Here is a 13,073-nt window from a genome sequence, read left to right on the forward strand (position 1 = left end):
AACTAATCAGAAAGAAGTTCCTTATTAACATTCTCACAGATATATTGTGCATCCTTATCATCCATAACAGATGTACAGCATTATTCACTATTGTTGCATTAACATTGTGATCTTGGGATTTATGTGTATTAGTAACATTGCCCATCTGTTCTTTTTCTTCAAAGTCCATAAAAAATAAAAATCAGTCTAATTTGAGATGAAGAAGTAAGGCTGATCATCTCTTGGTGTTTAGGAGTGTAAGCTTTCCTTCTGGCAGTATCTATAAAACGTATCTATCGTTTTGTATCTACAACAGCTTAACTTGACTCAGTGTCAATCTGTTTTTAATGCAAATACACCCGCTGATAAAAGCACTCTTGGCTCGCTGTTCATTTTTTGTTCTGACCTTGCGTTCCAACCGCCGCTGCATCTCAACATAACAGACGTGTGTGTGTGTGTTCAGAGTCTGAAGCGCAGTCTGGAACAGGCTCGTGTTGAAGTGTCACAGGAAGATGATAAAGCTCTCCAGCTCCTCCATGACATCAGAGAACAGAGCAACAAACTCCAGGAGATCAAGGAGCAGGTGAACAAACGCACTTCACCACACCATCACTGTGTGATCCTCGCTTTGAACAGCTGTTTTACTATTCATTTATTTCTGTGATGCTCCGCTGTATTTTCAGCATCATTCCTCCAGTCTTCAGTGTCACATGATCTTCAGAAATCACTCTGATATACAGATTTGCTGCTCAAGAAACATTTCTGATTATTATCAGTGTTGAAAAAATTGTGCTGCTCAATATTTCTGCAAAAACAGTGATACGTTTTATTTTTCACGATTCACAGATGAATAGAAAGTAAAAAAAGGACCATATTAAAGCAATAATCCCCAAGAAGCCGTTGTTTACAGTGAATTTATAACAGCTGAGAGACGTAGTTAGGTACGAGCTTTTATAAACTCTCTGTAAACCATGGCTCCACTGGGATTATTGCTTCTTATAAAACGGTTATTCCATATACGTGGTATGGTTTCACAAAATAAAACAGAGCAAATAAAGAGTAATGATATTAATAAAAACAGTATTCTTCCACCAAACAATGTAGTTCCTCTGAATCAGTTGTGCTTGCTACAAAATAGTTGCTGAGCAACACACAAACGTAAACAAAGGTGATTTCTGAAACAGCTTTGAACTTGGCTCAGCCAATCAGAATCAAGGACCGGAACTTTCTGTTTTTTAATAACTGTTTTTGTAATAGAAAACTTTTGTAACATTATAAATGTTTTTACTGTCACTTTTGAATTTATCGCATTCTTGCAGGTTATCCCAAACTATTGAATAGCAGTGTATCAAAAATATGAAGCAAATACGGAATTTTTGAAACCGATTTTTGTGTGAAAACTATAGTTACTATAGTAATTTGTTATTCATCAAGTAAATAATATTGAATAAGCACATGGCCACACCTCCATTGGCTCGAATTTATTAGCCACACATTCGCAGAACTGAATCCTTTAATTGAGGCCAGTCTGAGGAGACTCATCTAAACACCAGCTAATCACTAATCAACACGCATCATTAAGTTCCTCTGCAAGCAAATCATGTTGCTTTTTCCTCAGGTTCCAGGTTTATTGGTGTTTTTCCTTTCTGCATGTAGTCATTTGTTCAGAATAAGATCCTGTCAGTGATTGAGACAAACACAGTGTTCTTCCGGACTACTGCACTGGTTTGATTTCCTGTAGTCTCTGCTTCCATATAAACCATTGAGCTCCGACTATTATAATGCAGTTAACATGTATATATGTTATATGTGAATATATATGTATGTTTAGAGTTCGATTAGTCTGATAGTTTATTGATGAACATGCATGTGTGCATGAACATGAGCTCAAGGCATTATGGGGAATAATATTTCTCTCACTGAACTAGAAACAAGAATTAGTGGATAATCCTGTGACGAGCTCATTTTTAAACCCTGAGTACACTGGGATCTGAGAACAGCTTTGTCCCAAAACAAACTGAATTTACAGAGAAGAACAGCAGTAAACTGAGCCGTCAGATGAAGACAGATCTTTGTTTTGTGTGCCGGTTTAAAAAATGTTGCATTTATTTGATCAAAAAATACATTAAAAACTGTGAAATAATATTACAGTTTAAAATAACAGTTTTCTGTGTGAATCTGTGTTAAAGTGTAATTTATTTCTGTGATGCTCCGCTGTATTTTCAGCATCATTCCTCCAGTCTTCAGTGTCACATGATCTTCAGAAATCAGAATAATATGATGATTTACTGCTCAAGAAACATTTCTGATTATTATCAGTGTTGAAAACAATTGAGCTGATTAATTTTTTGTGGAAACTGTAATATTTTTTATTTCACAGATGAATAAAAAGATCAGAAGAACAGTATTTATTTGAAATATAAACTTTTGTAACATTATAAATGTGTTTACTGTCACTTTTGATCAATTTAGTTCATCCTTAATGAATAAAAGTATTAATTCTTTAAAAATAATTCTTCCTGACAACAAAGGTTTGAACAGAAGTGAATACTGTAGCCACCAACATTGTTCTGAAGTAACATTTAACATATGTTTTGTTTGCTGCTGTAATGTATGAAGATACTTGTAGAGAACTATATTTATTGCACATATGAAGAATATTGGTGTTTGCTTGATGATAACTGCAGATTACTAAAAGACCTCTGTTGTATGTGAGTGTTTATAGCATGCTAAACGTTTTGCTCTCATTACGTCGCAGTAATTAAGTGTCTAACTGGTTGACGTCTTGGCAGATCTGATCCACAACACAGCCTTCACTGTCAGTCTCCTCCGATCAATATCGGCTCAATTCAATCTCCAGATCCTCCTCTAACAATCAGTCCCTACACACACACACACACACACACGCAGACATTAGCTATTAATCAGGTCAGATTAATATTAAAATGTCAGGTCAAAATTATTAAAATGCGTTTTGAAATATAATTATTTAAACAAAACCAAATAGATTAATAGCTAATAATAAATAAATAATAATTTGATCACAAATAGATTATTTTTAACTATGCTGTGACTTCTTGAGTGCAGAAATCTAACCTGTTTCTTAACCATTTCATTTATGTAGGACTGAAAAATATGCATTGCATTAAGTTTATTAGTTTGTTTATGATAAAACTATGCAACCCAAATGCAATTCAGATGCATAAATCTTAAATTTAGGCTTAAATAATGAACAGCAGTTTCGTTGTTTAATGCATTATCCAGACTCTAGTGCTGTTACTGTGTGATATTTCATGAACACATAATCATTCATTGAAGTCTGTCATTTAATAGTGATATTTTCCATTAGGGTTCACTTAGAGCCGCTTTAAATGATTCGATGATGGACCTTCAGAGCGTGATTGTGAATCACAGTCCCTCTGAACAAACATCTACAGTGTATTGAGCAATCCTGTAATTTGCCAACTAAAACATAATTTGTCTCTTAAATGTTTCCTTGTTGGATCCAAACTAAGCTGCTGTCTTTGGTTGAACTGAAATGAAGGGAAGGGCTTGAGAAAGTGTGTTTCTATCAGACCTCTAAACTCAATTAACCTCAGGGAGAATCTCAGCCTGTAATCATTCACATTATATTTCAGCCGCTCGTTTAATTCTGTTACTCGCTCAAACCCTCACTAACCTGTCTGTCTGCTGTCAGCGGGTCATTTCACAGGAACAGCAGAGCCTTATCAGCGCAGAAACACACAAAGACGTCTTGTGCTGCTCATATCCAGGGTTATCTTTGTTAAAAAAGAACTAATTAAAACTAACAAATTTTTTTTTTACGTATTAAGAACATTAAACATTGTGTTAACTGAAATAAAGCAGAAATAAAAGAAAAAATCAAATGCAAAGAAAACTTTTTTAAAGAATTGAAAATTAATAGAAATTTTGGCGAGTATCTGAAATAAAATGTAAAAACAAATTATAGAAAATTTTAATAATAAAATTACAAATACTTAAAGGCCCGGTTTCACAGACAGGGCTTAGACTAAGCCAGGATTAGACCATAGATCAATTAGGACATTTAAGTAATTTTTATAAACATGCTTAGAAAAAAAACATTACCGATGTGCATCTTAAAACTAAAAAGGCACTGATATATTTTTAAGATCAGTCAGTGCAAGTTTATTTCAGTGGAAACAGCTCAGACTTACATTTTAGTCTAGGACTAGTCTTAAGCCCTGTCTGTGAAACCAGGGGAAAATAGACTAAGAATATAAAACTAAAGCCAATTAATGGTTGAAAACTATGTATGTAAATAATACTAAAGTAACCCTGCTCATGACCAGGGTTATTATTGATAACTAACACATTACCTTAAAAACATGTTGTTAATTGAAATAAAGCTGAAATAAAATAAATATTACATGACAAAAACTAGAAAAGTTTAAAATGAAAAAAAAACTAAGAATTTAACTATAATAAAAATTAACTTTTAACCCTTATGCATTGTTGGGGAAGTTACACTAGGGGGTGAAGTTGAGTCTTAATTTGGACACAACTTCCTCTGTGTTTCAGCAAATGGAATGATTTTTGGTGACAAATCTTATTTAGACAAATATTTTGGCAAAATGCACCGAAATTTTTCAAAAACTCAACAATACACTGTGGGCAAATTCACCACCCTTTCGTTATGAAAAAAACAAAAACATCCACTAAATTAAACTGCTGTAAAAATGTATCAGATAAATATTTATTTTCTAATTTTTCTATTATTTCTAATTTATTTTCTATTAATCAACCTCAGTCCTGATAAAAAAAAAATCCAAAATTATAACTCTTTAATTATCAAGTTCATAAATGATGTCACTGATTTGGGAAAAAACACACACAAAATGACTTATTTTCAATATAAAAAGTAATTGTGGACTGGATATTTGTTTAACTTTTTATCACAGTCTTGGGCATGTCAAAGATTAGTAACAACATTGGCTTTGATGCATTGTTAGTTTTTGTGCAGCATTAAATTAAAAAATGTTCTCCCTCATTTATTGTTCGTGGCTGTTTTTGCCCCATTGACTTCCATTATAACGACATTTTTTGATTGCAAATCCATGACACCATAAAATCATGCATTCTTGATGGTTGGTAGTTTTCCCTGTTGGGAAGAGGTAAAATATGTATTTTTACAGTTGATCACTAGGTGGGACCATTAACCAATTAGAATTCTGTGCAAAAAAAGCTTAGTTTCTGGTTTGTATATGGAACTATATGGAGTATAACAGCATATTATAGTGTGTGTGTGTGTGTGAGAGAGAGAGAGAGAGAGAGAGTGTGTGAGAGAAACCTTTGCACACTTAGCTTGATGTATTTGAGATAATTAAAATGTACTCCTCAGATCTCAGAACTACATGAAGTAAACAAAAACAAAGTAAGTGTATTTATGCACCTGTTGCCTTTTGATGTTTGATGATGCATGCCATCCTGCTGGTCATTTAATGGTGAGAAGAGCAGCAAGCAACATGAGATAGGGCTTGACTTGTACCAAAGTTTTAGAAATAATTGTGCAGCTTGACCCCTCCAGCGAGCTGAAGGATGTATTGTCTTCTCCCTCTGACACCACAGACTCAGGAGAGTTAGATCCTGATTTTGTTGTGGCACCCTCATCATCCTCTCACGCTTCCACTGAAGGTGAGGAGGATTCAGAGGATCCTGTATAAGGGTGGATTGGGAGAAAAGGTAAAGTGTGGTTTTCCACCAACGTGGAGACAACTCACTTTCTTCAGCTGAGGGAAAGAGAGGCCTTTATGCACTTACCTTGATGTATATGAAAAAAATCCAAATATGCACCTCACCTCTCAGAACTGCATGGAGTAAACAGACAAAGGAAGTGTATTTATGCACCTGCTGCCTTTTGATGGTGAGAAGTACAGACGGCCTTTGTGTGAAATGCTTGTCTTTTCTTGATGGTAAAGCCAGTTTAAAACCTTAAAATCCTTCAATGATACACTTTTTGATTTTTCTGTGAAATAATCTACTTTGCATCAGATTTATGAACATAATTTATTATGAAACAAAATGCAATGCCAACTTCAAAAAAACTGCAGCTCGCTGGAGGGGTCAAGCTGCACAATCATTTCTAAAACTTCAGTACAAGTCAAGCCCTATCTCATGTTGCGTGCTGCTCTTCTCACCATCAAATGACCAGCAGCATGGTATGCAAGTGTTTAAATCCACTTAACTTGTTTTTGTTTAGTCTGTATTTGTCACCACCATTAAAAGGCAGCAGGTGCATAAATACACTTACTTTGTTTTTGTTTACTTCATGTAGTTCTGAGATATGAGGTGTACATTTTGATTTTCTTAAATACATCAAGGTAATTGCGCAAAGGTCTCTCTCTCTCTCTCTCTCTCTCTCTCTCTCACACACACACAATATAATATGCTGTTATACTCCATATAGCTCCATATACGAGTCAGAAACTAAGCTTTTTTTGCACAGGCCTATCTAAAGGGTTAATGGTCCCACCTAGTTATCAACCATAAAAATTAAAAATGTTACCTCTTCCCAACAGGGAAACCACCAACCATCAAGAATGCATGATTTTATGGTGTCATGGCTTTGCAATCAAAAAATTTCGTTATAATGGAAGTCAATGGGGCAAAAACAGCCACGAATAATAAATGAGGGAGCTGCACAATGCTGCACAAAAACTAACAATGCATCAAAGCCAATGTTGTTACTAATCTTTGGTATGCCCAAGACTGTGATAAAGGGAAAAAAATATGTCCAGCCACAATTCACAAAGTCATTTTGATTGTTTTTTAGTTTATTAACTTGGATATTAAAGATTTAAAATCTTGGATTTTTTTTTTTTTACATTTGGTAGTTTTGATCAGGACTGAAGTTGATTAATAGATTTATTTAAAAAATCTATCTGATACATTTTTACAGCAGTTTAATTTAGTGGATGTTTTCATCCCGAAAGGGTAGTCAGGGGTGTGATTCTTCTGGAAATCCGGCTTTTCCGACCTGAAAATGATGCTCTCGTAAATCATGCAAGAAAAAAAAAAAAAAAAAAGTTCGGGGGTTGGGTGGTTCGGGTATTGGTAAACAATGACTGCTCACCGCTGTCAACGTTTTTTGTGCCTCTGATTCATGTCGTCGTGTCACTCCGCGTCCAATAATTTGTCACGATTGAAGTTCAAAGTGTACGCGCACCGTTCTGAATGCGCACACACCCAACCATCTACACGTGAACAGCTTCAGTTGACTGACGAAGACAGTGAACACGGATGATTCATGTAAGCAAATCCAATATATTGTCTTTCATTTTTATATGCAGGTCTAGTAAAATTTAACCAATCTATTGATCACTTTTGTCATGCTTCCATAACATTAATGTTAAATGATTCTGGGCAAATTTAGCAAAGTAAAGCCATGTTGGTTATTGCTTACTTCTAGCTAGAAAGTTTAGCAGCTTCTACAAGGCTCGAAATTGCCAACATTTTTGTCGCATATGCTCCTGAAATTTAATCTGTGCGACCTAAAAATATATTTAGGAGTAACGTTAGATGTGTGGAGCATATGAGCATATCTGTCCACTAAAGACACGTCCGATTTGCGAACTAATTACTCATTTGAACCGATTCACTTTAATGAATGCTTAAATCTGATCTGGGTCGAGTTTCCCGATAACGATGTATCTTCGCTCTGAAGAGCGCTCTCAACGTGCAAGGTTATAAACGCTCGCCGCAATTCCACGCGCTTTTCCCAAAAACTTTACTTGACATGAACGCATTCTACGCAGACCTGCCAACCTGTATGCATTTTGCGTACCGGCTACGCATTTTGACCTCTAAGTACGCTGGTACGATTTGTAACTAAACTATGCAAAAATCTAGTGACGCCTCTGTCCACGCGCAGTATTCAAAACAAGCAACAGATAAAGGTGAAAAGTTCAACCAATCATAGCGTTTTTTGTTTGTTTTGCATTTAAATAATTTCTGCGTTTTATTTCTCACCTAGTAGCCTATAGTTTATAGTTTCAGTTCAAAGTGGCTCGCGCTTGCCCCGTTAGAAGCGCTGACAGAGAAAGGCTGCGTGTGAGGCTGACAGAGACGCGCTGTTTAATGTGTTTGAGATGTGCTGTTTTCCTTAATGCTTGACTTACATTGCACAGGTATATTCTGTAAATGTTAAAATCCAATAGAAATTTCCATTTTGCTGTCAGAAGTGCATGAGTTTCAGCTTTAGCGATTCTCAGCTAAACTCCTCAGACTTCATTTAGAAAGCGCCGCCGCGCGCATGCGCTCCAAACAGACAGCGCTCAATGAAATAGGAGCGCAATAACTCTGACTAAAGTATACATTTTGATGAAATACTTGTAGCTGGACAATAAATGTGACATGTAGAATTTTAAACCTACAAGTAAGTGTATTTGTATGATAGCACAAGTGTAATGGGATAATCAAAATAGCCTTTTTACTCAATTAGTCTGTGATTTTTATTATTTTAATTTTTAGTTTAGTAACTTTAACTTATGCTTTAATATTTTTTTTTAGATTGCAATGTTAAAATGTAATGTGACTTTAACCCTTTTTGCACATAATATATGCCTACATGCTTACATTCACTTTATTTGTTTAATCCAAATACAAAATACCAAGATATATAGGCTACAGTATACCGCAAATCAGCTAAAAAATACAGAGATATGAATTTTTGCTCATATTGCCCAGCCCTGTAGGTTTTTTTCTTTTCTTTCTAAACAGTTACAGTAAACAGTAAAAAACTGTAAAAATTGAAACCGTAAACTCGAAGACCCCCCCCCCCCCAAATCATTGACAGATTTTTTTGGATTTCATCCCTATTTTTGCCAAGTCTTTGAATCATATTTTCCACATTACTCCTTTTTATGATTTTTTTTTGTTCAATCATTTAATTTAGATGTGTATTTATTTTTTTCTTCCCTTTTTAATTATTTAATTTATAAATTCATTTAAACAAAAAAAACAAGTACAATATTTTTTATTAATTTATTATTATACTATATAAATTATGTCACTGTGTGTGTGGGGGGGGGGGGCTGTCGCCGCATCATGGTAAGTGCACCGTATAGTTTCCTGCTTTTTTGTCTTTTGCCAATCACACCTATGGGTAGTGAATTTGAACAACGCAAAAGGGTTAAATATTTTTAAAAAGCTTTTCAATTATTTTAATCAAAATAATATATAAGTTATTAGAAAATAACCAGGGTTATTATTGTTACCTAAAACAATAAAAAACCGACTCGGTATTGTTATTTATTTTTTATTTTTTTAAACCCTGTAAAATCAGGCTCTGTACTGGCTGGTTATCATATATGTGTCCCTGCAGCACAAAAGCAGTCATCAGTAGCACAGGTATATTTGTATCAATAGCCAGCAGTACATTGTATGGGTCAAAATTATTTATTTTTCTTTTATGTCAAAATTCATTAGGATATTAAGTAAAGATCGTGCTCCATGAAGATATTTTGTAAATTTCCTACCATAAATATATCAAAACTTAATTTTTTATTAGTAATATGCATTGCTAAGAACTTCATTTGAACAACTTTAAAGGTGATTTTCTCAATATTTAGATTTTTTTGCTCCCTAAGATTCCAGATTTTCAAATAGTTGTATTTCAGACAAATATTGTCCTCCGAACAAACCATACATCAATGGAAAGATTACTCTGCTTTTAGATGATGTATAAATCTTAATAAAGAAAATTGACCTTTTATGACTGGTTTTGTGCTCCAGGGTTACATGTAGTAGTTTTGTGTAACTGCGCTGAAGTTTCCCCAGAAGAGCATGTTGTGTGAGTTTTCTGTGGATGTGTTTTACGTGTTCAGGAGTATCACGCTCAGCTGGAGGAGATGCAGGTGACCATCAGGCAGCTGGAGGAGGATCTGTCTGCCGCTCGCCGCCGCAGTGACCTGTACGAGACCGAGCTGAGAGAGTCACGACAGACCAGCGAAGAGCTCAAGAGGAAAGCCGCCGAATACCAGCAGAGGATCCAGAAGGTGTGTGTGTGTGTGTTCAGTCAGTGTCTAGTTACACTACAAAACATTTATTTTTTGTTTTGTTTCCAGCTCAGGGTGTATATAACAGAATTTTTCTTATTTTAGGTTTGAACTTGCATTAAATTAGTATTTTTTGGCAAATTCGTATTAGAAGCAAATCTGAAATTGATTTGGCATTATTATCCTATCTTACAAAATCGTACCTTATCTCTAGTCAGGAAATCTTAAATTGCATCAAGTTCAAGAATCCACTCTCAGGTCTGTTACCAAGCAACCAACACTGTGCAGCTGCTGCTGATGTAAACAGAACTGTTACCAAGCAACCAACACTGCAGCTGCTGATGAGGTAAACAAAACTGTTACCAAGCAACCAACACTGAACAGCTGCTGAGGTAAACAGAACTGTTACCAAGCAACCAACACTGCAGCTGCTGATGAGGTAAACAAAACTGTTACCAAGCAACCAACACTGTGCAGCTGCTGCTGAGGTAAACAGAACTGTTACCAAGCAACCAACACTGAACAGCTGCTGAGGTAAACAGAACTGTTACCAAGCAACCAACACTGCAGCTGCTGATGAGGTAAACAAAACTGTTACCAAGCAACCAACACTGAACAGCTGCTGAGGTAAACAGAACTGTTACCAAGCAACCAACACTGAGCAGCTGCTGCTGATGTAAACAAAACTGTTACCAAGCAACCAACACTACAGATCTGCTGATGAGGTAAACAAAACAGTTACTGAGCAGCTGCTGATGAGGTAAACAAAACTGTTACCAAGCAACCAACACTGAGCAGCTGCTGCTGAAGTAAACAAAACTGTTACCAAGCAACCAACACTGCGTAGCTGCTGATGAGGTAAACAAAACTGTTACCAAGCAACCAACACTGAGCAGCTGCTGCTGATGTAAACAAAACTGTTACCAAGCAACCAACACTGCAGAGCTGCTGATGAGGTAAACAAAACAGTTACTGAGCAGCTGCTGATGAGGTAAACAAAACTGTTACCAAGCAACCAACACTGAACAGCTGCTGAGGTAAACAGAACTGTTACCAAGCAACCAACACTGCAGCTGCTGATGAGGTAAACAAAACTGTTACCAAGCAACCAACACTGAACAGCTGCTGAGGTAAACAGAACTGTTACCAAGCAACCAACACTGAGCAGCTGCTGCTGATGTAAACAAAACTGTTACCAAGCAACCAACACTGCAGAGCTGCTGATGAGGTAAACAAAACAGTTACTGAGAAGCTGCTGATGAGGTAAACAAAACTATTACCAAGCAACCAACACTGCAGAGCTGCTGATGATGTAAACAAAACTGTTACCAAGCAACCAACACTGCAGGTGCTGCTGATGTAAACAAAACTGTTACCAAGCAACCAACACTGAGCAACTGCTGCTGAAGTAAACAAAACTGTTACCAAGCAACCAACACTGAGCAGCTGCTGCTGAAGTAAACAAAACTGTTACCAAGCAACCAACACTGAGCAGCTGCTGCTGAAGTAAACAAAATTAATAGAAAAAGCTCCAATCATTTAATTTCAGGGACGCGGAAATTTAAACTTTGATAAGTTCTGTAGAAAAGGCAAAGCCGACAGTATTTGACAATATTTAACAGAGTCTGCAAAGAGGTCAACTGACACTGTAAAATAAGATAACGCTGTTCTGTAATGGCTTTTGTCATAAATGTGGTCCTAACTGAAATGGTTATGCTTACCAAACAGGTAAGAGAAGATTTTAAAGTTAGGATCTTTCTGTAATACACTTCCCGGTTATCCAGAAAATATTTTATGTTTTTTATTTTATACTTTAAACAAGCAAAATAATCTGCACAATGTTTTCTGTTTGAAATACGATCTTTTTGCATACCCCATTGGCAGATTATTTTACTTGTTCTAAGAAAAGACTTGTTTTTCTTTTTTTTCTGTGTATCTCTACACAGTCAGTCAAATGCTTGGACACATTTGCTCATTCTTTGTATAGAAATTAAATTACATACATTTTCTGTCACTGTATTAAAATGAATATTTTTTATTTGTATTATTTATTATTATAATTTAGTATATAGATAAAATTGTGTGTGTATATATATATATATATATATATATATATATATATATATATATATATATGTGTGTGTGTGTGTGTGTGTGTGTGTGTGTGTGTGTGTGTACACATACATACATAAATACACCACATAAATGGAATGTAAATTATCAAAACCTGATCTCCCTGGTCTATAAATACAGTAGGTGTTGTCTGTGTGTGAGGGGTTATTCTTTATGATCCTGTCATGTGATTTCTGGTCTGTTTGTGTGTTGTGTTCAGGCGAAGGAGCAGGGGAAAGCAGAGGTGGAGGAGCTGCTCTCTAAACTCGAGAAGGTACTAATCAGTCAAACACACAATGAAATTCATCTGAAATCTGTATCTGTATCCATATCTCAATAATTCATCCGTCATCAGATCATACGCTAGACACAAACCTCTCTAAACGTCCTCTACTCGCTGCTGTGAAATCTCTCTCTGGTCAAGTAGTTTCATTTAGAGAGGACACTTCTTCATGAATAAATGTTTTTATAAAATGTGATGATAAGCTCATCTATTAAAACTACACTCTCAAGCACTATTTACATGGCGGAAAAGCTGAACGTTTCTCAAGCGAAGAAACTGATCTGCTCGTGCGCGAAGTTAACTCGTGCGAGCAGGTCATCTACGGGACAAGCAGGAATCCACCAAAGCTTCCCGAGGTGAAGAAGGCGTGGGATGAAGTAGAATTTAATTCGTCATTAGTAATACGCTGAATTGCAAATAGGTAGTCTAATTCTAATACACACAATGATTATCCATCATTACATTTTCATATTTATGCAGCCTACACAATAATATTCTTTTACACTGTAATCCTTTTGTTTTTAATATTTGGCATGTTTGTGTGATGCATCCCTGTGTATAATAAGCAAAGTCAACGCACACTGTGGACCCGCCCAGATGCGCATTTTCTACCAACGCACTCTCTAAATAACAAAAAAAAATGCACCATTGACTTTAGACTTTAG

The 13,073-nt window shown here is 35.8% G+C and overlaps 1 protein-coding gene across 7 annotated transcripts in view; it reads left to right on the plus strand.

Annotated features, from left to right (window-relative positions):
- The window catches only part of cita (citron rho-interacting serine/threonine kinase a), a 101,138-nt gene that overhangs the window by 46,001 nt on the left and 42,064 nt on the right, over positions 1-13,073 (plus strand). For all 7 annotated transcript variants that reach the window (XM_059549364.1, XM_059549367.1, XM_059549366.1 and 4 more), the window contains exons 13-15: positions 443-562; positions 9,843-10,013; positions 12,346-12,399. In XM_059549364.1, coding sequence (XP_059405347.1) covers positions 443-562; positions 9,843-10,013; positions 12,346-12,399 — 345 coding nt within the window. The remainder of the gene's footprint in view (positions 1-442; positions 563-9,842; positions 10,014-12,345; positions 12,400-13,073) is intronic.

This window comes from Carassius carassius, chromosome 5 (genome assembly GCF_963082965.1).
Source record: "Carassius carassius chromosome 5, fCarCar2.1, whole genome shotgun sequence".
NCBI classification, from domain to species: Eukaryota; Metazoa; Chordata; class Actinopteri; order Cypriniformes; family Cyprinidae; genus Carassius; species Carassius carassius.